The following is a 25,326-nucleotide window of genomic DNA, read 5'->3' as shown; positions in this document are numbered from 1 at the left end:
GCTAAACAAAACAATGCAGAGCGGGGGTGAAGAGCCAGCCCCTCCTGCTGCAGAGCTGACGCAGCGAGGCTGAGCTCCAAATTCTCCGTGCCGCTCGAGAAAAGTCCGCCCTTATGCTGGTCGAAGCTGGCGCGGTGATTACAAACCGCCCACAGAATCGAAAAATTAAAAAGAGAGAGAGAGAGAGATGGCTTCCAACTAACCTGCGGTGAAACGCTGGCAGGAATGGGAGCGAAAGCCAAGGAGGCGAGGAGCAGGGCAAGATAACGAAGGAGACGGAGGAGGAGGGGGAGGAGGAAGACCGGCGCGCGCGTGTAAACCCCTGGAGTCCTACCTGCTGGTCCTGAGCCAATGTCAATGCCGTTCCTCTTGATCTCGCCACCGGGCTGACTCTCTGGCATAACGAGCTGTCTGGTGTGGTGGAGATTGGAGATGATTGTTGAAAGATCACTGTCGCGGCTGCAAAGGAGAACAGACAGTCGGAGAGTCAAGCAGCGCTAATCTCTGGCCACGGGATCAATACGGGCCCCTCCGCCGGCTCGGGATGGGGCCATCACACTGTCGAAACGCTTCACGCCGAAACTCTGACGATCCCCTTACGGCTGCCCGGCGGAGGCAGGGTGGACCGGCATCAGGCTGCGCTGCGCAGAAAACCATTTGGAGAACACAATATGGTAAACCCTTGTCATTCCTTCTTCATATTTAACATCGTGAAATAAAACAAAACTTGCAAAATAAAATTCACCTTTGATACAGTGATCTAAACATTAAAAACATTTCTTTTTTTTCTCTTTTGCAGATGAGCTTTGGTTAAAAACAATCGATGACTGAGATAAATAACTTCCACCTCTGACTGCAACTAAATAAATTTAAAGGAAACTGAAAGCCTTTCCAGTGTATCTATATATACAAAGAGATTACGAAACGAAATCCAGAGCTGGAAGACTGACTCCTACAGCCGCAGAGCGACCTGCTCCTGCCTGCCCAGCAGTGAGCACATGACCCTGAACTCAGACGACCTCTTCGTGCGTGTGGCCTGCACCCTGGCTGAGTGCACGCGCACACGCGCACACACACACCCACGCTGGTCTCGGCAGCACCTCGACGACACGGCACGCTGGAATTACTCACGAGCATTTTTTTCAACACTTCCAGGCTCCGTGTCTATAAACCCGACTAAACTGCTGTCTCGCTCTCTCTTTAAGCAGACAGGTCTGCGACAGGGAGTCTCCAGATGACCTGGGAGCAATCAACTGTATCTGTCTACAGTTTCTCCTTGATGGTCAGCTGCAGCAACACCCCTGACACCAGACATGAGGAACCCTTTCTCTCTCACTGTACTCATCCACTGTCTGTTTAACTCCTTACTTACTGGTTAAAGAGGAGCCTTTTCCTTAGAAAGCACCTCACAGAGTGAAATAAGCCCACGCCCCATTTAAGAAGCATAACGTAAGCACAAATTTTAATCCCTCAGAGGAACCTCTTAAGGCCACAAAAAAATCTACAGACTCCTGCATCAAGCAATTTTGTGTCTTATCCTGTCTTATCTTCCACCTTAAGATGTGTTAATCAACACATTCAGAGAGTGTAAGAAGTTTATGAGCTTAAAGTGAAGTGATTATCGGTTCTCTTTAATCACCCTCCAATCAATAACTGGATGTCATGTTCACAGGACAAGCCCAGATCAGTGTAATCTTAAAGAGATATTAGCACATAAAATAAAAGAAATCCTGCCAACATTCCCAAACCAGGAGCTGAAACGACAAGTGCCTTAGTCCTGGTAATAACTGTGTTGCATGCTGTCTGCTTAGAAGTCACTTGTACTAAAATTGCACCAACGAGCAAAAAAAAAAGAACTAACATGTTTTTGAGAAAAGCATATCAGAAAACAATCTTAATACACCAGTTATAACTATCCTAATGCTTTCACACATGCCATATGAGCTCTATTGTTAATGGAATTCATGTTTTGATGTACAATAACCAAACCTTAAAAGTGTGTTTGTTCCTTCTTGATCTACTAACTGCACATTGTTTTCTAGTTATATTTAACTTCTGCTTTGAACAGGTGTAAGCGAGGGTTGTCTCTCCTGCTTTTTTCCTATCTAGTGCACTTGTGTTGAAGCGTGCTGGCTGTGTCTGGGAGCAGCTACAGTAGTGCCCGCTGGTTAGTCATGGGGCAGTGATCCGGCCATTGTCATGTGCTCAATCGATTATGCATCCAAGCCCACGGCACTGCTCTGCCCAGCACTCAGCGGGGCCTGGTGAGAGCCCTCACAGCGGCATGAAGGGCACACGTCTGTGCCACACAAGCGCTGAGAGCTGAGCATTACCGGCCTGACACCTGTGTGGAGCACCCTTCAGATGTTTCTCGATGTTTCGGGATCAGCAAAGTGCTGGACGAGGGCTCTTGTACGCACGCAGGTGTTCCCAGAGCGTAGCGCAGGGCCGCATCGAGATGCAGAGTGCTTGCCCGCGCGCATGTGTGCGTGCATGTTCAAGGGGGGTGGCGGGGGTGTCCAACACCACTCTTGAGTTTAGCCACCGACCGCAGGTGGAGGACGGGGAAAATGAAATGAAGCCAGGAAAGGGTGAAAGCTGATAATTCGTGTTGTCCTTCTTTTCGATTAAAACTCCTGCCATAGAGTTCCTGTGCTCTGCATCCCTTCCCCCCATATTACAATTATCTTTATCTGCAGACGTGTAGGAACCTGCACAGAGGCAGCTGAAATCCCCAGGCATCGAGCTGCGTTACAGCACTGGATCTGCACGCGGCAGGAGGGACTTCCTGCTCTCCGGGGGCAGCCGTGAGGTGTGAGGGAGCCAGCAGGGATAGCCAGCAGGCTGAGGCCGGGACAAGAGCTGCAGATGCCTTTCTGAAGTAACAAAACCCCCTCTCTCTCCTCCTGGTCTGCTGCAACAGCTTCCGAGAACTGCTATGAGCTCTCTGCTGAGACACAAGGGGTTATGGAGTACAATATAACCCCTGAGCGTTTTTCCACACTGAATGTGGAATTCTGTAAAGAAGAAGGAAGGTTCTCTTTAAACATTCTGCAGTATTCAATGACAAAAGCTTCCTAAATGTTGCGGTGCAACGTCCTCTCCCTGGTAGTATATGACCACATAATTTCATTCTTGGCTCAGACTCTCTTCCCCAGTTCTGCCTGGATAACAGATAACTTTATGACATGAACATCTCCAACCTTTTCTATCACAGGAAAAAAAAACTAATTTCGAAAATCGCATTTATATTAAATTAGTAAATCAATCAACTGACAAGTTTTGATATGAATAAATTATAACCTACAGCTACCTCAGATGTGCCCTTCAGATCCCAGAATCCCAGAGGAGCACCAGTATGGCCCCCAGATCTGCAACGAGGATTTAGAGATTAGAGTAGGGATCTCCCCCATCCAGAGCTCTGATGTACTTCAATGCTGCCCTGTCTTTGAACTGTCAAGAAGTATCAAGATGTGTGTCATGCAGGTATTTTATCAAAATCTGATTAGAGTTCTGATCTCCTTAAACAGTATAACGTTTCAAAATACTGGATTAGCATCAGTGTAATATTAGAAGCATATCCCATAGGATGCTGAGCAAACACAGCAAGGAATAAGATATATACATTGAAGAAAATGTTGCAGGACAGCTACATTGCTGGAGTTCTGATAATGGACTTTACAAATCAGCTATAATGTGTCTCTGCAGTTTACTGCAACCAAAATTCTAGTCTGCAAGAGCACAGATTACAATCCTGGTGTTGGTAATGTCTAGCTAGCCTGCCTAAACTGCAACAACAGACACAAGACTTTATTTCTTCTGACCAAGCTGGGTTTGCAGTCCCTTGCCTGCCTGCCTCCTGTGATTTACAGCTCTCCCAAAGAGCTTTCACGCTCAGTGCTTTTGCCAAACACCAAGGGCTTGCGGGCCACACGTTTGGCCAAGACAAGCCTTTCAAATGACTTCAGCTAAAAAGACGCCCTTCATATCAGTGAATTACGTCCTTGGTCCCCTAAGCTTGGTGGCTGGGACGTCCTTATCCTGACTTTGCTTTCAACAACAATCCCTCATGTTCAGAGGCAGCATCGGCCTCCTACCAGCTGGGGGGGCTAGAGTGGGTTTGAAAAACAATGTGGGATTTCTCCCATAAGGGGGGACTCCTTGCAGGATCTGTGCCTTTTGGGGAAAGTACCCCTTTTTTTACTTGTTCTCTCTGGGCAGGGCTGTGTCAAGTTTTTATCTTCTTTCGAGGCTACACAATCCACACGAGGATGCAATAACGCCCTCAAGCTTAATGGCAGAATCCTGCCCTGCTCTTATTTCAAACTGACACATTAGACACGAAACAAAGGCATTAGGATGCAAATGTCAATAATAAAAAGCAGGCACTCCAGAGGAACAGATTTTCGGAAAAAAAAAAGACAAAACGCACTCTACATATTCCAGTCAACAACCTAAGTGAGTGTAAAGTGTGTCGTTTGCCTGACTCCGGCGGTGTTAATTTTGCCATTTTTGTATCTGGAAATCCCCCTGAGTACATTCGAGAGCCTTGGTGTGGGATCCAAACAGAGGAAAACTCATCGGACTGCAGCAGCACCGCACATCTGATCCATATCATGTTTTACTAGCTGCAGGCTGTTGCTCTAGGTTTACTAGTGGAAAAGAAAAGCCACATTTTTAATATCATTTTAGACCCACACAAGCCTGAAATGTCCAGCACCTGGATTTGGTTTACGGGACACCCTGAAGCAGGAAAAACCTTAAATAAAACTAAATGCTTTACAATGGGAGTCTTAATTGCTTTCCAGCATTAATACAGTACATACATTAACTGTGTTCTTGTGGTTAACCCGGCGGGCTCCTGCAGAATCAGCAGTGAAACAGGAACCGTTGGACCCAATGGGGAGGAGCATTTTTCAGGCTCTCTTACGCTCCTACACTGAACAGTGGAAAGTCTACACTTTCACTAGGACACTGAAACACTGATCACTACCGGAGTGGATTGGGCGCAGGGAACACAAGGCAAGCAAGCAAGCAAACAAAAAATCGAGTAATAGGTTAATTCCATGCTGAAAAAAAGAAGAAAGAAAACACAACGTTTCGGCCGTGGGGCCTTCAGGTGTCAGCATGGAATAAACCTATTACTTGTTCCTTTGCAGCCTACGCATGTTGACGCAGCTACCCACCTGAACTACTATAACAAACAAAAAAATGTTCTGTCCCTTTAAAACGTTTTTTTTGGGGCGTAAAAAAGTGCAAAAGATTTATTATTGGTCTAGTTAAACCCCTAAAAGCGGCTCCCAGGATCGTCTATTGACAGTTTCCTTAATTAGTTTCCCATGCTGCCGCCCTGCTAATGACTGCAGAGTTCATGTCCTGAATACCTCAAACGAACGCTGCCTGATCTACAGGGGGAAAGGGACCAGCAGAACAGACGGACGGCAGGACTCTACCTCCCGGAGCATTTAAGGCTGAAAGCTGCGTGCAGGTCCCCGACCGCCCAGGTCACCGTGCCCAGATTAATCCTGACGGAGATGTGGTGGCGGGGGCCGGTGGGTGGGGGTTGCTTATGATGTCACCCTTGAACAGTAGCGCGGTGGTCTGTGCCCCCTCCTCGGCCCCGCCCCGAGCCAAGAACGCAGGCGACTCCCCACAGCCACAGGGCCACAGATACGAAAGGTGTCACTGGCGACGGCTAAGCTCGGCACTCAGCAAGTGGAAAGACCGATTCCTCGCCCCCAGAGAGGTTGGGAAGTAGATCCTTACTCCAACAAAAGACCAAGGGACGAGATCACACAATGCACATCCACTGTTTGCCATTCATGTGCAAAAAATCATATAGTGTTAGTACTGACTGACATTAAAATAGGCATCTCACTTCTGTTTGACCCCTGACAAGACCCACAGCGCAGAAAACATCTGATTAAAATGACAAAAACAAATGTTCCTCGATCTGCAATCTTAGGCAATATTTCGGAACAATCCGCCAGGTTAAATTAAAAGATCGTTTTTTCCAAGTCGCCACTCTTCCACAGCGCAAACGACAACTGGAACCGCAACCCCGAATATTAAAAAAGGCGTGAACAATAAAGGCAAAGTAAAGATGGCCTTCATCCAAGCCTGTGCGACAGAGAGGAAGGGACAGACACCTGCTTTCCCTCTTCCTGAACCCAACAGGACATTACCCCAGGGGAGAGGGCCTTCGGAGGACATACAGTAAGCTGTGTCAGGACGGCCCGTTTGACAAGGCTAACACTTTCGCTCGCCTGTCCCAATTCGTCCCGGGAACAAGGGCTCCTGGTCGGGCAGCCAAGGTCAGGATCTGCGTCAGAGGAGGTAAGACCCAGAGCCCTGACTCAGCTCGAACTGGAGGATCTGCATGAAGCCGCCCCCCAACCCCCCCTCCCCTTCCACACACACGTGTGCTCGCCAATCCCCCTCCCCCCTGACAGCTCAGTCTGATAAGGCGCTGGAGAAAATCTTCATAATCGCGTGCTAAACTTGTCAATACCCTTCATCCCCATCGGCCAAACCCAATATAATGACCTAAATATTAACCCAGCCAAAGCCCACCCTGGCAGCCCTATGTGTGTGTGAAGTGTTAGTCTGGGTTAATGTGAAGTGACTGCTGATGACTTCTGTTCGCTCTGGTTGCTTGCTGTTGGGGTTTCTCCATGGTAACTCTGGCAGATTGTATTGTACTAAATTATGCACCACACGCTTCTTTAAAGCACATAATAGAGGACACAAGAGAGCCCACCCTACACCAAAACACATAACGGCTCACAATGACAGCGAACGGTGATTAGCTCGGTTCTGATAATACAGCCTGACAACTCAAATAAAACACCACCCATGTGCCACTCTCCTGGAGCCTATAAGGGGACACTTTAAATAAAATAAACACTGGAACCAAACATTTAATCAGCTCAAGCAGTACCTGCATGCACCCATGCACACAGTTGCAGACATCCACTCTGACATCTGAACTGGATTACTGTATCTTCAACCACGTTGGTGGTTGCTGGCCCTGGCTGTGCCCTCGACCAATCCCTGTGAAAGTCCCTCACTAGTAGCCCTGCTGCCTGGGCCACATGAATGTAGTTTCCGTGGCCTGGCCAGAAATGGGCTGCAGTCCAAGACTGCTAATCTCTTAGTTGTGCGAGTCCACAGCCGCCCTGTAGAATGTGAATACCTGCACTTCAGTACTAATAATTTGCTGAAGTTCTGACTTTAATACGGTGTTCCTTGTGAACCTGGGCATGTCATTAGTTATATACAGTCTTTCCTGTTCTCTCCTTTAATGTACAGTGACAGCATCTACCATCCAACGTTTCTTTACTGTAGATACCAAAACCCATTTGAGCATTTCTATTATTTTGACTGTGCTGGTGCACTTTCCCTGGGGTACAGAGCAAAGCTCAGGGCTGTCACATGTCAAATTGGTCCAGTGAGCTCACTAACACAACCTGGCCCCCCTGCCCCTTCCTGCAAACGCACTGTGGCAGCAAGTCCTGCCCTGCTGTAGCTTATAGACAGTTTCCATCTTGGCACAGAAGGCCAGGCCCGCTGTGACATACAGCACTGCCTCAGAGGAGAACACAAAGTGCACAAAAACATCATCAATATTTACGCTGACGCATCCAAGGGCTGTGCTTCCCATGGGCCGGAAGTTGATTGTTAAAGTGCAACAAAATGTTAACGAATTCAGCACCTCTTTTCTGCACACCGAGAGAGAGATGCGCATTGCAGAGCGGCGCAGACACCCCACACCTTCCCTCCTCGGGGTATCAGAGCTCAAAGCACAGGGGCGGCAGCTGTGCGACGGGACAGAGCCCCACGCTCAGCCGCACTCGCTTGGCCCGACTCCCGCCCTGCCAGTAACAGGACACCCTGTCCTGGGACAAAAGCGCCGTTCCCTTGGCGCTGAGGAAACTGCAGCTCCTCTCCGCACAAGATGTGTGCGTCGCCAAGTCCCACACGCTGCATCAATTATTTGAAGCTGTCTCGTTTTGTTTGCTTTGCTTTTTTTTTTTTTTGCAGGGGAATGAGGGGAGGTGGGGGTGGGGAAGTGTGTGTGTGTGTGGGGGGGGGGTGCTTGCTGAGGCTGAACACCTGTTCAGCAGCTGTGAGCAGTCTGAGCTACGGCACGAACACGAAGCCGCCGCAAAGTTAAGAGACAGATGCTCGGGGCAGAAGACCCCCACCCACACCCAACCACCCCTCTCCCATCACTGCCATCCCTACCTCCCCTTTGTGCTGGGGTACCCCAACAACCCCACCCTCCTGGCCACACAGCTGATGCTCAGCCAAGTGAGCCTGAGTCATAAGAATGCCCTGCAATGGCTTTCGTAGCTTTGCACACCTAGCAATAACCCATTAAACCTGAATAAATGTGTTTTGCTTCTGTTCCCTCGTGACTAATCTCCCTTCCAAGCAGGGTGATGTGTGTGACTTGGGGCGACAAGCTTGTCGAGCGCCAGGCAGGACCAGCGGCTGCCACTGTGGCGTCGGTGCGAGGCACTGCCGAGTCTGTCTGCGGCGTATCTGCAAGGGCGGCTACGTGAGCGTCCGACAAGAGCAGGAAAACAGCGCGGCGACACGGAGGTCAGCGCGAGGCCGGCAGAGGAGAGTACAACCCTGCGTCTGACACGATTATGAAGTACAAGCCAGCAGAACAAGCTGGCTTACAGACAAGAGCTCCAGCTGACAAGCCAAAACCGTGCACTGAGGTCACAGCAGAGAGCCGGCAGCCTGGGACAGACGACGCGGAGCTGCCAGGCACATCCATGTGGTTCCATAGGTTCACACAATGCTTTCCCCTCCATTTTACCTCACTCATATCACCCTTTTACCTTGATTTGCCACGGCCAAACTTGATTTTCCCATATCTCCCATGTGCTTTGCCTGCCTTGTACCAGGATTTCACAGTGTTACTACACATCTATCCTGCTTTTACCACGGTTTACCAGAGTAGACTTTTGTAAGGGCACATAGGCAGCTCCCAGTCTCAACTCCAAAATCACATAAGCTGTGAAGTCAAAGGGCTATGCGCTGTACTCAGAAGTGCTCTGTACAAGGTGATCTATAATGAGATTTACGCGCTGAAGCCGACAGTACGATGAAGACATGACCCGTATTACCTTTCCAGGGTCCATGTTTGAAAGAGATTAGCATCCTCTGCTAATTGCATTTGAAGCCATGCAATAATAAATCTCTTTACTTTGAAGGTGGGGAGTGTGTGTGTGTGTGTGGAGGGGGTACATAATGCAATTATAAACTGGAAGCTTTAATTAACTGTACTCCCACTTCCACTTTTATTACAACAGGGAGATTAATGAGATGTGCATATTTGGCTGTTCATCTGTATGAACCTAAATTATGTAGTGAACCCATAGCCTGTGAAACCATTTTTTAAGAACCAGCTCCCCGCAGTGCATCCCATATCTCCAGCTCAGAACTTTACATCAGCCCTGCAAGAAGGACGAACAGTGATCTCTCCCCCAGGTGCTTCAGATGTGCTGCACAAACCAAAAAATTTTTATATGAACCTCAATGGCATCAATGTTAAAAAAAGGGCGTGAGAGTGGTATTCTTATGCCCCCTGATACGGTATTTTCTTTCTTTCTTTGGTCTTGTCCTTTGCATGAAACAGCCATTACAGAGATCCCACAGAACCTACAGAACCTGCAGAACCCAGGTCCAACCCACTAACCCCCTCGGGAGCAGCACTGGCCACAGAAGACCTGCACCTGCAAAAGGTGACCCAGAATCCACTGTATGCCTCACGTCGCCTTCAAAAAACCAGCGTATCGGCTAAAAACAAACTGTGTTATCTGGATCCGATAAGAGTGGATAGATACTATTGTCTCCAGGCCAAGACTGTAACAGACAGCCACCAGGCCCAGGGCAGGGTCCAGGAAGGAGCAGCCCTTTAAGGTGCGAGCCAGTTGGCTTCAACAGCGCTTGGCTTTCCGTATGTATGACACACGGGGCCTCTTTTTTTTAAACAGCATCACGTTTATTTTGAGACCACCGCCTCGATTTTACCAATCTGAAACAAACCGAAAACTGCCCGTCTGTATCCGACGGTCCAGAGGTTACCGAGCTGCCCTCCAGCAGCTCTCGTCCCGATGATGGTCGCGCCATGCGCTCCAAAGCCGCCAACGAGCCGGAGATGAAAAATAAAACAGCGTTTTACGTTTGGCTCTTTGTTGCAGCGACTGCTCCAGGCAGGTATATAACCCGTATAGTGTTTCCTGCCTTGAAAGCTCTGCCTCTAAGGAGGCTGCAAGGCTGTGAAAACTGCATACTCTACATTTACACAAGGCCTGAGCAACAAAAAGAAAAACAAGGGATCCAGACTTGGACAAAGTACAGTAAAACATGTACTGCTGTTGATTTCTGCTGGCATCACTAGGGGAAAACGGGGACCAATCACTGCAGAGCCCTGCACCTTGTTCTCCAGAAACGTGGGGCTGAGTCGAGGCTGAATTTGCCCCTACCGCCTCTCACATAAAGCAGCAATATTTCAGATCATCAGTACAGTCACAATTACTGCAACTGTTGTGCTGCTGGGAGCGACTTCTATCATTTTTAAAAGCAATGGCAAAAGAAAAACAAGGATACAGTAAGGCCGCCTGAAGGAGGGCGAGCTAAACAGGTAAAAAAACACACAGGAATATTCAAGAATTGCCTCCTCCCCCCCCCTACCAAAAAACCCCAAGAAACTCTGTATTCATATGCAGCTCACCACACAAACACAGCTGCAGAGTGTTTTTCAGGTTTTGCACGCTCAGACAGAAAAGTGAAAAAAAAAACGCACAGGGCATGCTTTGAAGCAACTGTTTTTCACCCACCTAACTTGCTGGTGTGAGGTTGTGTATTTGCTCATTTCTGAAGGTGAGGGAGGGGATGCCCGCCTAAGAAAAGCACATTTCTCAGCAGAAACGGACAGGGGAATCCTTCCCATGAAGACGGGGTGGTGTGGGCGGACAGGTCTCGAAACTGGGTCTTTTCCATTCGATGAGAAGCTGGGATTTCCCCCAGCCATCCCTCTTGCTAAGCAAAAGCAAGCACCCAGCCCTCGCCAAGCAAATTCGGGAATGTCACAAAACACCGCACCAAGGCCCTGGCTATAAAGACGGCCAGGTGGAGAAAAACAACGCACGACACACAAGCAAAACACTATTTAAATCCATACAGGACTTGCGTGCGTCACACTTCAGAACACCTCTACCCCTCCCACTCCTTGGTCCTGACGGAGACGACCTGATCTGTTTGTTCCTGAACACTCCCTGGTCCTGTGTACTGTGCTGAGGGATCTGTTCGTTCCTGAACACTCCTTGGTCCTGTGTACTGTGCTGAGGGATCTGTTTGTTCCTGAACACTCCTTGATCCTCTGGACTGTGCTGAGGGATCTGTTTGTTCCTGAACACTCCTTGGTCCTCTGGACTGTGCTGAGGGACCTGTTTGTTCCTGAACACTCCTTGGTCCTGTGTACGGTGCTGCTTTGTGCTTTGGAGGTTCAACATGTTTTCTTTAGATTTACCAAGCTACCTTCACCGACTCCCATTAGGATGATATTTTCGGGAAATAAGGTAGAAAAATTAACTAGAAATCTGCTCTCGATCTTTTGCAATAACACAAATCTTTAAAGATGCAGGCTTTCCTAAATTTCCGATCAGGAAAGTGCTTTCTAAGGTTTATGCCACAACGTGCTCAAACCCCGACAACAGGGTTTTATAGATTTCAGAGATGTAAACAAAAGATCCCAATAACACCAAGAAAATTACCCTGTAATAAATACAGATGATTGAGGAGGGGGGTACAAGTAGTGGGAGTTTAATTACCTGTAGCTGTTATTCGTTTTTCTGGCCTTTCGTTTTTTAAAGGGATTTACCAACCTCTCGAATCCTAAATCCCTTTTTTATTAGGAACTGATGGCAATTACAAAAGTGTGCATTTGAATATTACAGACGGGTTTGTCAGTTCCTGAGAGCTGTATCTCAAACTAAAACCAAATGGCATGCTCACCCAAATCCAAACTGGAGGAAAGGTTAACGCACACAACTGGCCGCTGTAAACTCCTGAGAGAAGGGAATTTAACATATATATTAATATTTTGCTGCTTGTTCTATTCTTCTTCAAATCTGTCCCACTATTAAGCCCAGACAGTCAAAAACCAGAAAGACCCTGTGCTCCGGCTCCTGTCCTTTACACCCCCTTCACCTTCTGCTGTTTTAACAGATTTTACCTTGACTGACTTTGCAACCGACTGGCTCTGCGCTTCCTGCACTGTGGAAATTGTTACAAGCTTCCAATTCACCTAACACAAAAATAGGATGAAAAACAATGTTAGTGTTAACAAAAAAAAACTCTCTTTTTTACTTCCGCGCAAAAGGGTGTCAGAACTGAAGACTTATTCCAACACGCTTGACCTACATGCTGCCCACACCACAGCCCATGCATGACAGTGCAAATGGAGAGCCCCGACAGCCTGCGGACAGCTGTACCTATCGCCCAGCTCAGACAGACCCATTCAAAGCGCGCACAAGCCGGAATCATACATACCCGGGTGAAGTGAGGCCTGCACTGAGGAGCCACTGCGCTACAGAGGAGATGCAGGCTTGCTTCTGCCAGAGCCTCCTGGCACGGGCGCACAGTACAGCTCAGGGGACCCCGCTCCGAGCATCACCTGATGCAAGCTACAAACTGAGAAGCAGCGCCATTGCACCCCAGAGTGAGCTAGTGCTCTTAACGCCCTATAGGCGATTTGCATGCAAAACGCAGACAGGTTAAACCCTTCTTCATACACGCAGCTGAATTTATAGCAAGGATTTAAGAGCTATCTGAGCAGCAGTCCAGCAGGCCGAGAAGGGGGGGGGACACAAAACCTGATGCACTCCCCGGCCTCGGTCTGTCGTACCCCCCACCCCCTCCCCACCGCCGTCCCCACGTGTCCAGTGAGGATCTCCCCCCCCCCCCGCACTCCCCCTCTCACAGCACCTTTCTCAAATACCCCGCGACTGGGAAATCAAACAAAAAACTCACTTCACTGCGAAACTGAAACGAATTTTCCCCTAAAAAAAAATGGGCAAAGGAACTCAAAAACCCAAATGCAGAAAAACAGTTTGTTCTTTTTGTCCCTTGTATTTGTACAAATTCTTGGGACACTTAACGGCGAACTCTGCGACGGATGCGATGCCCCTGGGTCAGCAGGTAGAAGTTATATAAAGGCCTGATAGTTCCTTAGCTATGACACATAAGGCTGCCGTCAGCACATTTTAATCAATGCTCGATTATCTACGCATTCGATTGGTACAGCAACCAGGTAGGATTCTATTTTGTTTTGCATTACAAAAATACATAAGATTACTACACGGATGCCGTAGAACTCTCACCACCAAAACCGTGGAGCTCATTTTAAAAAAATCATGAAACGATGGCGACAATCGTAACACCCCTAGTGAGAGCTTAAACAAGTGTCTCTGTCACTTTCTCTTCCTGTTTAACGCCAACTTCCAAAACCAGCCCCGCTAACTCTTCCATACGGCCCATGGTTATATAGCAGGAGCGAATTCTGTCTCTCGTCACTCTTCTGGGGTGCCTTCAGACTGATCACTGGCAAGGCTGGCTACCTTGAACACCGATCTGTCTGAAACACATCTGAAAGCGCGCTGGACTTCACAGCTCCATGCAGGGGACAACACAAAGAGCTGCCACCTAGTCCGGTTTGCTCCGTATTGGGACGGTTGAACAGAAATTTTTGTCATTAAAGCACGTCCTTATAATCCTTATACTGTTTTTTCTTACAATCCGACAACTAAATTCAATTTGTTAAGACCTCTCTACAACTCACTTGCAGGTCGAAATTCAATAGAAATCAAATTTCGCAGATTGTACATCCTATTATCTCTTCCAGTCAGACCCTTCTTTGCACAAAGTGGGGGCAAGAAAGGACTGTGTAAGACAGTGAAGACCTGGCACCAATGTTCCCAACGCCTATTAGAGGGCAAAGAGCTCCATATTAGTTTTAAGTGTTCAGTAAATTTATTAACAGCCTTTGCACCCAGGCAACAAAGGTGTTAAAGAAAATCTTTATAACAAGTTTAGTGGTGCTTTCAATGCATTACGCTTGCCTTACTCTCATCATTTGATCTCCTTGATATTAAAATTGCTTTTCTGAATGAGGCAGAGGGGTTTCAGTGTTATTTTCTTGTGTGTGCTAAAGGCTTTCTGGTTTCACCAGTGCCGATACAATAAGTTAGACTTGACCTTTATGCATCTGTCAGAATTTGCCAGGACAAGGATTTTTTTGGGGGGTTTTCACCGAACTCCAGCCGGGATTTTGATCGGTTATCTTGTAAAGAAAACGTATTACTTCGTTGAATTAGCACAAACTGCTACAACCATACACAACTCTGCATGGAAGTTTCTCAGTCAAGTGCACTAAGCGAAATTATTAGCCGCTCTAGAAATATGGGAACTGGTTGGTACACTGAGCAAGGAGAGAATAACTGAATGGGATCTTTTGTTGTCATCAAGCGCTGAGTTTTTAAGATGTACTCCTATATTCTTGACCACTCAATTTACACGCGGGAAAGCAGAGAGAAAAGGAAATCCAATTAGGTATGAAAACATATCCACTATTAATTTGTTTTTAGTTCTTGTAGCTTTGTTTTGATTGGGAACAGGGTGAAAGCTAGTTGGGAAAAAAAAAAACAATGTTTAAATTTGTAATACTTAAACGCAAAACTATAACGTGAAAGTGAAATGGCTAAGTTTTAAATCATTAGCAGACTGGAAGCCAACTGACCTTGTACTAACCCTTATGGGACAGAATACCGTTTCTGCAACTAATTACTACATTAATTAATATCTGAACAGTTTTACATCATGTTGAATAAAAGATTTACTACATGCAAGATAAACAACAGATGTTTAAAAATGTAACAGTTGTATAAACATTATTTTCTTTACTTAGAAAGCCAGTAAAATAGTTTTGTATCTTTAGATTCAAGTAAAACAACTTAATGCATTTAGTTCCCAGGAAAAAAGTGCTCCAAATTCACGCAACCGCTGATAAAATTCCAAAAACACGTCTGAATGAGAGAAACAACTTTTATTCCTCTCTTCTATACTTACAGTGTGTCGTTGGATTACTTTGCGTCTTGAAACATCCAAAGCTTAGGTTCAGAAAATCAAGCGCATAACTTGCTCTCATGCAAAAGGATTTGAAAAGCACTCTTGTCCAGACACCCAGGTCTACAACGAAGTTTTTAAAAATCGCTGGAACAGCCAAGATTGCCTCAGTTTTAACTACACAACAGCTTACTGATTTATGCATTTTCCATTTGGCAAACTACACACTGTATACAGGGGACACTAAAGGTGAACTCAGTAACAGCTTAAAAGCAGATTCATTCTACCAGCTCGATCTATAAAACTCCTTTCGAACGTGTTACACTCGGATTGAAATGTCTGCGTTTAAGGTTGACGGCTTCCTTAAGTTTTAAAACAGGAAAGACGACACGCTGACAGGCAGGCAGGCTTCCTTTCATTAGTTGACAAAGCTGATTGCTATCCAGGACAAGCACTGCTATGTTAAGCAAAACCCCAGAGTGTTTTAAAATCCCTTTAAAGTATTACATTTATTCTGGTGCAGATTCATCACTGTTATGTAGTTGTGAGTCAACCTGAAATACCTGCAATTAAATATTTTACTATACATGTGCAAATAAATTAAGGATAAAAACAATAGCCCTTATCAAAGACAACTCAGATGTGCTGTACAGAGACAACTCCACTCCATATACAGAATTTCTAGCTTGAAAGACTGAAGAAATATCCTGTTTATTCGCTAATTGTACTTTTGGAAAGAAAACTCTTGTTAAATATCAAATTAGAAGAAAGATATCAAGAGCCACCAGCACATATCTCCTTGCTGGAAATCTGACGCTTAAATGGGACAGAGGCTGGGCAGACAATGATAAAAAACAACAACCTTGAGCTCTGGACAGCATTTAGTTAAGTCTTTCTTTCCCATGCTCTTCAGCAGCTGATGAGTAACACAGTCTTCCATTTTAACAACGTGTAGGAAAAGATCTGCTCAATTAGCCGACTTCCCACTCGCACTGAAAAGTCTGCAAGGCGCTGGATCCGAAAACAGACAGCCTGTTGTGATGGTGTTTGTCATCTTAATCTTGTGCTACTGCTAACGAGTAAGTAGCTATTTCCCTTTCCGACCGACGCACAATCCTCATTAAATCAAGTGAGGCTTCCTGTGGTCCTGGCCTGCATCCAGCATGCATACATACATCAACTCTACGACACAGATCGTACCCAACGCTACACAACATCTCTCCCAAACCCCAGCTCTTCTAAACCAAGGGGGGGGGGGGAGTTGACTGTGGCACAGATGTCCTGAATGCACCCTGACTTTCTTTAAGGCCATTTCTGCAAAAGTACGGAACAAATAAACCCAGCAGCAACACGCAAATGTTGGCTAGCACTCCTTTAAACCTCTCCCGAGAAATCGATAAATTAAACCCCAGTCTGGTTTTGGAAGAGAAGGTCACACACTTTCAGATGCCTTAATCCCGTCTATCCGCTGCAGCTATCCAATGTTCAACATACGCCGTTAATTGTCCTGGGTGTGCGCCTGGCGAGCAATGCAATCCCTGGGCTCACCCCGTAACCGGGACGCCCACCTGCACAGGAAGATCAGAGCACCGACAGCGCTGACAGGCTGTCCGACCCCCCCAGCGCGGGACTGCTCCCGCAGGAAGCGGGGAAAAAAACCTTTCGGCTGGCCTGCAGCCCGTCTAATATAAGACGGAAAGGAATACAAACGAAAAAATAAAGGCCAGCGCTAAGCCCGTCTTTCTCTTTTTCATTAAATGTGGAAGGGCCACAGCCCAGCCCAGCCACATGCAACCTTGTTTTTTCCTCCCCAGTGGATGAATTTATCCCGGGGGATTGGCTTGGCTGTTATCCATGAAGCGCACACCACCACAAAACCACACTGCGTACGTTGCGGACCGCTTGAGAGAGGGAAGAGGAAACGAGGGGGAGACAACTGCATGCAGTAAGTGCAGAGAACAGGGAGAGACTGGCGATCCCCTCCGTGGCCTCGTGTGTGTTCCCTCCAGCGTCTGGAGTGTTTGTCAATTAGTGATCAAACTGGTCTTTTCCACAGGACTCTCACCAGCTCCGGCGTATGCAGCGCACGCAGGACCCGAAGCTGAGGGCTTCGAATCATGCAGATAAATCTAATTAAATGCTCATTACCATATCCTAGAAGTCATTTTCAGGAGTCTGCACAAACTGGCGGGTGAGCACCCCCCCCCGCAGGAGAGGAGAGTGGCTCTCTGAAATGGGGGGCTTCCCTTTCGTGTTCGCAGGGCTCGGCGAGCCAGAGCACGGCCGGCAGTGGCTTTCTGGCTGGTTAGCAGGCTGTGTTGTTTTTTCTCCCCTTTGAGCACCTTAACAATCTCCCCATCACTGCCCGATGTGTGCACTCAAAAAGGCGGGCTACGGCCATCTCTCATGCTGTCACACCCAGATCTTCTGCAGCAACCAGGCTTGATTTACTGGGCCTTATTTGACATTACATTTCTGGCTGTGGCTGCATGTTTTTTGTTTCATTATTACTACTCCTCTGATTACCAGTCTTGAAAATCGAGGAAAGGTTTCTGGTCTTAAATGTCAATCAAAAAGTCAACAACGCCCACGTCCTATATTGTGGTGGAGCTATCAACAGTGAACCAGCCTGCAAAGGCCTAGAGGAGCCACATGGCGATTTGTCAGAAGCGCACAATGAGCTCTTGTTGTTTAGCTTCTAAAGAATCAGGGAATCCCAAACTGAAATCAATGGGGAACACCACTTAGGTAAAGGAGAAAAAAAGAGAAGGAGATTCCTTGTGGAATTAAATGTTCAGTCTGTCATACAACATGAATGCATACTGTTTCTTTCCATTTTTAAACAAACAAATGTCTTTAATCACAAACTCTACCAGGGTTACTGGAAGGGTAACTGAAATGTTTTCCTTCTCCAGCGATTAGGCGGAGCGCTGTCCGTGTCAGGAACAGACAGGGTTATGTTTAAATACTCAGAAGAGATGTAGGCGAAACCCACACACCAAAAGATCCCTCTTAAAGAGAACAAAACCACGAGCGCCTGAAATGAATTGGCAGAATTCTGAATTTCGTTTTTTACACCTTTGTTTTGACTGAGTCAGACTCCTACTTCCAAGTAGTTAATGACAATTATAGGAATCGAATACATTAATTTAAATTAATTTGCTTTAAAATAATAAGCAATAACTGTAGCAATTATTTCACATTTCAGTCATGTGTTTTTACTTGAGACTATCCTCTGTCGTCTCTGAAGCCTTCGGCTCTCTGTCATCTTTACGAGAAATGCATCAGCTTGACTGGCTGTGAGTAATTCAATGACACACTGAGCCTACAGTTCTGCGAAAGAAGTGCACACCATCACTGGTGGCCCTCTGGTAAATTACAGGTTGGTGGCTTTCTCAGAAGCTCTGGTATGTCTGGACTGCCAGTAGCAATGCAGCTACTCCGAAGAGCTGCTTTGCGCCCCCTGTACCTAAACTTCCCACTTTGTGTCCCACTTCCTGCACAGTTCAGAACGAGCTCGGCCTTGGCTTTGGCACTCTTCTTTAGATTGCTATGTGCTGCGTTCAAACAACTGGTCCTGCAAAGAAACTGCCAGGAAGAGTACAGGGGAACCAATAAGGTGTTACACCCTTCCTGTCAGAACAGAACTGAATATATTCTTTTCCCCTTACTTCCCTTCTTTCTGCCTGGGGAACACTATGCCATGCTCGGCATATCAAAGTGAACAGCGAACTGCATATATAGGAAACAGGAAATGCACCTTCATATGTGCTAAGAATAGAAACAAGCAGCAGGCCAAAACTGCCTCTCCTTAAAAGCTGAGAGGTAGAGAGAACCATGCAACACAATGTGCTCCTTGTGCTGAAACAGCTGTGCTTGCCTTCCTGCTCCAGGCTGCATAGTGGAATCACCAGCTAGTGCTTTTAAAATAATTGTGCATCTTGTGTTTTAAAAGTGTTAAAATGGCTTTCTTTTTTTAACCCCGGCCTTTAACAACAACACAGATACAGCAGTTTAAACCAGCAGCATGTGACTTTCTGTTCGGTACTCTTTTGACAGCTGGCGGTGTCCAGCCGCGCCACCGAACTCTGAAGAAGAAACCGGAGGTGAACGGGAGTTTAAGAGGAAGCAGATCAAAGGGGCTCCTCGCTCACAGCGGTGCCATCTCCCCCCCACTCCGTCAAGCGCGTTCTGTTATTCACGCATCGCGACTCCTATTGCAACGTGCAAGCGCTGTAGCATCTCTGCGCCAGAGACTCCAGAAATACCCTGGACCTCTTTTTTAACGAGGCAGTGAAAGTCTGACAAGCAAAACCTCATTTAGACTTCAGAGCTGTGTTTTTCTTCCCCCCGTTCATTTGACACCACCTGAGACGGAAAAAGAGCAGCGCGGCTTTGAAACGGCGATAAAAATAGACGAGACGCGAACTGAGCAAAGGGCCTCGTCCCGGACTCGGTCGTGGGGCCGGGGGCAGACAGCCGCCGGGCCCTCCTGACGCCGGGGGCTCACCTCTTTTTCATTATACTGACGTGGAGGTCGTCTTCCTGCTTTATGTCGGCGCGCTCACCATGGGCCTGCTCGCACTCCTCGCTGTCGTCGCTGCTGAACAGGGAGGCGAGCTCCTTCTTGGGGATGCGCGTAGGGGGGAGGGGGATCGTCCGTTTCTCCGCCAGGCGCCCGCGGTTCTGCACAGAGACCAGAGCACAGAACAAGGGCGCAGAGTTTTAGCGCTGTAATTCCAGAGCTGGGCTGTCTGTATAGGCACTCAAACAGGCACTTGATTCACAGCGAGGCACGGCGGTGCAGCTGTTAGCGTGGCTGCCTCGCAGTGCTGTGGTCCTGGGTTCAATTGTGTGCCTGGGGTACCATCTGTGTGGAGTCTGCATGTTCTCCCTGGGTTTCCTCCGGCAGTCCAAAGACATGCTGGCAGGTTAACTGGCTTTTTGGAAAACTGGTGTGAGTGTGTGTGTGTGTGTCCTGCAATGGACTGGTGTTGCACAGGTTGCATGCTGGGATAGACTCTGGCTCCCCCACAACCCTCAACTGGAAGAACTCGAGAATGGATGGATGAGAGATTTCAGGTTTCATGATTTAAACATTTTCGTACTATGGGGCAGGTGCCAGTCTAGATGGCAACTTAAGCAGGAATTCACACATAAAGAAGACACCGTCCACCATTTACGGTATATAAAAACAACTTTAAAATCAAAAGGTTAAAGTGTGATCTTGGGCGGAAAAAATGCCTACATGGAAGTACCTGTGCTGCAGTAGTTCAACAGCATGTATTTGTCAAACAGAAACACTGCAAAGAGATTATAAAAATGCAGAATCTCAACTCTATAACCCCACAAAAAAATAAAATTACAATTATTAAGCAAGCTTCAGAAGGAATTCAAACACGGGCCTTTGTACTCAAGCAGAATTAACCATGCAGAAAAAAAGTGGAAGAAAAAAACATTTATAGCAATATAATAAAATCATTTTATGGTCCTTATTGTACTTTTGAGACAGTTACTTACCAAGCATGACCAACAAGGGACACATTAGACCTGAAATGATTTATAGTCATTCACTGCTGTTCAGGGAGAGCTACAAGAACTATCGCTAGGCTGCAGAGGCAGGAAAAACTGACAGTATATTATAAAAGTAATAAGAATCAATTAATTATCAAAACCACCCATGAACAACACACCCTCAATAGAGGTCCACTCCCAGAGACTCTGTGCCTTAAAATTGCAAAAAAATATTAAGTCCATTCCATAAATCTGTGATCAAACGAGAAGTTAAGAATGCATTAAACTGAAAACACAAGAAATCGAAGAACAGATGAATCTTCCATGAAGTACGGTGTACTGGACAAAGAGATGACAACCACTCAGAAACTGCTCTTAACCATGATCCTTGGAAACAACAGATCATGCTGATATCAAACACCTCCACTATTCAAGTTCAGTTATAAACATTCTTAACTGCAAGACAATGAAACTTCAGTGCCTGCTATTCCTGACTTAAAGGTCAGTCCATACTTCAGCTCCTCTCAGGAGTGGGAGGTTTCAGTTTTAAGTAAATTAAAATAAGTATGAAAATCAGCCGGACAGGTTTCTTATTTTAATGTACTCTTTTTGTGGTCAACACGGGATGAGTCCATGTTCAGGAAGTTGCTTATCATGACACACAGGACACAAGGAGGGACTGAGTGCTCATGACTATGTTCACACAAGGCAGCGAGAAAGAGAAAATCTGGGATTGTCCCCTTAAACCAAGCCAAAATTCTTTGGAAGCCAGGAAAGAAACCTTAGGGGGCTCCACACACATGCCTGAGGCTGGACTGGGTAGCCGGACCTATGTAGTCGGAGCACTAACTGCCTCGCTACCTTGCCGGCTATCGGCAAACCACACATAACAAAAACCCTGAACCTGATCTACAGACTTGAATCCACGTTATTTTTTCACATTTGCATGTTTATTTTCATTATACGGAGTGGTGACGCTGACTTCTATCTTCGTCGAGGGACAAACCAGAGGGACACAAGGCAAGTTATGGAGCTTTGGACACCTGCTGAGGAGGGGTCTGCAGCCTGGACAAGTACCTCTCCCGCCTGGGCACAATTCGTTTGCTGTCCCACATTAACCAGAGCTCCCATTGTCACCGTTTTCTCCCGCAAAAAATCGCTTTTGGTCTTGCCGGACGATCGTCTGTGACAGAAGGAAACACTTCCGTCCGCCAGATGTGCTCCTGCAGGTAATTAACGACACAGCTGCCAGCACAGCGATGTCTGCAGGCGTCAGTGCTGCAGCGGGAGACTGAGGGCGGAAAGGGGGAGAATCCAGCCCACCGAGGACAAGACTGCGAGATTCCTGAGGGATGACCGAGCCGCCTGGGGCGTAACGCAGACAGACAAGGGGCTGTTCAGCACAGCCACACAAAACCAGGCGCACATGCTGAGCCTGTTCAAGGAGAGAGAAAGAGCCACACAATCCCGGTATTCTTCTGCACAGCTCCAGCATGCCTATTCCGCGGCTTCCTGTCTCCGGCGAGAAGCAAGAACAAGAAAAAAGGAGACGTGTGCCCCTGAGGCTGGGAGAGGCTGGGGTGTCCCTCTCTGTGACCCGAGCAGGTCAACTCAGGCCGGATCGGCTCTCGCCAACAGGGAAAGCACAGAGGGAGAACGGGATGCAGGCCCGGCTCGGAGGCTCCCTGCTCCCCATTCTTTCCATCTCTCTCTTCCTAAACCGAGCCCCCTGCGAGGGCCTCCCCGGAGCGACGGCATGACGAGGCTGGCCGGGCCGACCAACCAGGAGACAAACAAGCACAAAGCCTCCAGGTGCTCCCTCGCGGCATTAACACAAAAAAAACCACAAAGCGAAGGAAAGGGGAAAAATCCCGGAGGATGATTAGATTAAGGCGCATATTTATCAGCAGATTTAAAAAGTTGCACTTTTTTTTTTCTTTTAAATAAAATGCGTATCCAGGAATGCACAGCACAGTAACCTAGTTAAAGTTTTACGAAACGGGGAAAAAGCTGTGGCTCAGGACCTCGGGGGCTGTTCTACTTCTGGATCTCGTGCTTCTGCAGTGCCCCCACAGCTGCGTCTTCAGCAGACCCACCACTGCATAAAACTGGGCAAATATACATATATACTGTAGCTTCCATATGGGAAGCAAATGCTATGCTGCCCCTGCAGACAGACTCATTTCTTCTGCGGCGGAGTTATCATCACCGCAAGGCCCAGCTGCTGGGAGGTGCACCTTCCACAGCCAGGTGGAGAGAGAGGGATGTAACAGCACAGACCGCTAACAGCATGCTGCTTGAAACAGGCACTGGGCCTTGGGGCCTTACAGGAAGTCCTCCCCAGCTCCCGGGGGCATCGGGGTTTAAGATCAGGGTTGGTCTGAGTCCACACTGGGCCCAGTCACCGGCCTCAGCTCTGGCTGCTGTCACCCATGTTAGCCAAACACCCTTTTTTTTTCCAAAGCTGCCCCAGTTACAGAGAGCTTAACTCTAAAAGCCACACTAGAAAGCGCCACTGCAACATCGGTTTCAGTACCGAGAGCAAAACTTAAACGCGCAACGGTATAAATAAGTCCTTAATTTGAGGTTTTAGTTGCAGCAGCACATTCATTTCACCCCTGGGCTGGCAGGGGGCGTCTCTAAAGACACCCTCTTCTTTTTAACCGACGACTTACTACTTTCCTCTCCACTCACCCCTGTGATTTCCTGAACTGCTCAGCCCTAATAACTGCTGCTGCTGTCCACAGCACCAGTCAGCTCAGGAGGAGAGACCACACCCGCCCTGGCCCAGTACAGCCAAGCTTTCCATCCAAGCAGGCAGCAGGGCAGCTGGAGTGCCCGCCGGAGGACCGACTGCCCTCCCTGGGCGCGCCGGCCCGCACGCTGAGCGCTGCAGCCACGTCCGTTTCTTCCACTCAACCACCGAGGCCCAAGCAGAAAAATCTGCAAACCCTCTGTTTTTTCCCAGTCCCCCCCCAAAAAAAACCCTGAACGGGCACAAAACGGTACTGTCAGCGATACTGCCGGCGAGAAAGAAAAGGATGAAAAATCTTGGCGATTACTGGTGGCGAGCAGTACAAACTACAAGGGCAGAGCTCCCGAGAGTAGCTGTTCTCGCACAGTGCGCCCAGTAGCACGAGGAGCCCTGCTGCAGGCCTTCCTACCCTCTTTCCAGTGAGCTCGGCTCCCTCGCACCGACTCCTCCCGCTGGTGAGCCTCACGCCAACCGCGCCCGCGAGTGACACAGCCCTGACGTAGAACTGGCAACCTCCAGGCCAGGAGCCTTGGACTTTTCTTTTCCAATTTCCTCCCGTTTCTTCGCTGCTCTTGCTCCATTCTCCATGTGCAACTTCCTCGCGAAGCATTTCGCAATGATAAACACGGAACGGGCCACTCGGGGTACCAGGACAAATTCATTTGCTGCTGCTGTGGGTTCTGGTTTACAGATTTTGTTCTTAAACATTGATACTTCTTTCACTTTTAAACACGGTTCCTGTGCTACATGGGACTTCTTTTTAATTAACGGCTCAGACTACCCTACGCACTTTTCAATCAATGTACAGCTCCCTGCTTCTCTCTGGTCTCTGCAACCCCAGACCATGATTCTCGTTTAACCGGTGTCATCGGCGTTACGCTCGAACGGCGGGGAAAAACGCATCGCTTGGCAGGGCTTCAATACCCAAAAAAAAGAGATCACAGCGCGCTTAGCGCCCCGGCGAAGGCAGAAAGAGAGGGCGTCTAATCTGACGATAATTAAATCAAATTCATCAGGGGCCGGATGGAGACGATTAAAAGGCTCCGACTCCGCGGCGCATGTCCCACTCTCCCCCGGATCTGGGGAGGGACGGGAGTGTGTGTGTGCTTGTGAAGGGGGAGGGAGGGGTGCTGCTCCCGGAGGGGGCTCAAGGACTCATTCTGCCGTCTTCCGGAAGACGGATTCGGCTCTCTGAGCCAGCAGAGGGGACGGAGCCCCACTGGTGGCCCTAAACCCCCCCCCCAGCAGCGCTGGCGTTTCCTGTCTCTCCCGGCTCCGCCAGGATCCCGAGGCAGCGGGTGACTGCGCGGCCACGCACGGCCTCGGACGAGACGCCACTAACCGAGACCGCCGGCTCTGCCCCTCCGTGTGTCCGTGCAGCAGAGTGGGAAACGCGCAGGAGGCAGAGAATCTTCCACAGCGGACCGCGCAGCCGGCTAGCCAGCTCCCAGCTCCCAGCCTTGAGACTTGTTGACAGATCTTGTGGTGGGGAGACTACCCACACAGCCACAACCCCCCCCTCCCCACGCACGCACACCCCTTCCTTACTCTCACTGACGCATTACTGGGGGAGGCGGCTCGGCTATTTCCGGCAACACTTCCACCAGAGAGAAGGTACTCCAAAACAGAAGATTAAAAACAGAAGTGGCAGCCCACACCTGCCCGTTTCACTCACACACACACACACACGCACACACGCATGCACCTCGGCGACGTGATTCAACATGTGGTCAAACCCTCCTCTGGCCATGGAAAAACGAAAAAAAAAAAAAAAAACAGACGCACTTCAACTTTCCTACAGAACGGCACAGCTGTGAAGAAGTCCGCCCACCTCTTCAGCCTGGGTTGTTTTTATAAGGGAGCTCACTCCCCCCCACCCCCCCCAGCGCACGCACGCACACACACATACACAC

General features: G+C 48.1%; 1 protein-coding gene across 4 annotated transcripts in view; it reads right to left on the bottom strand.

The window, feature by feature from the left end:
• Nucleotides 1–25,326, bottom strand: part of samd11 (sterile alpha motif domain containing 11) — a 121,752-nt gene that overhangs the window by 37,670 nt on the left and 58,756 nt on the right. For all 4 annotated transcript variants that reach the window (XM_088617196.1, XM_088617197.1, XM_088617194.1 and 1 more), the window contains 2 exons: nt 19,655–19,830; nt 335–459 (listed from right to left, as the gene is read on the bottom strand). In XM_088617196.1, coding sequence (XP_088473322.1) covers nt 335–459; nt 19,655–19,830 — 301 coding nt within the window. The remainder of the gene's footprint in view (nt 1–334; nt 460–19,654; nt 19,831–25,326) is intronic.

The sequence above is a fragment of the Lepisosteus platostomus genome, chromosome 23 (assembly GCF_059453375.1).
Source record: "Lepisosteus platostomus isolate fLepPlt1 chromosome 23, fLepPlt1.hap1, whole genome shotgun sequence".
In the NCBI taxonomy this organism is placed as follows: domain Eukaryota; kingdom Metazoa; phylum Chordata; class Actinopteri; order Semionotiformes; family Lepisosteidae; genus Lepisosteus; species Lepisosteus platostomus.
This window is presented reverse-complemented; position numbering and strand designations above follow the sequence as displayed.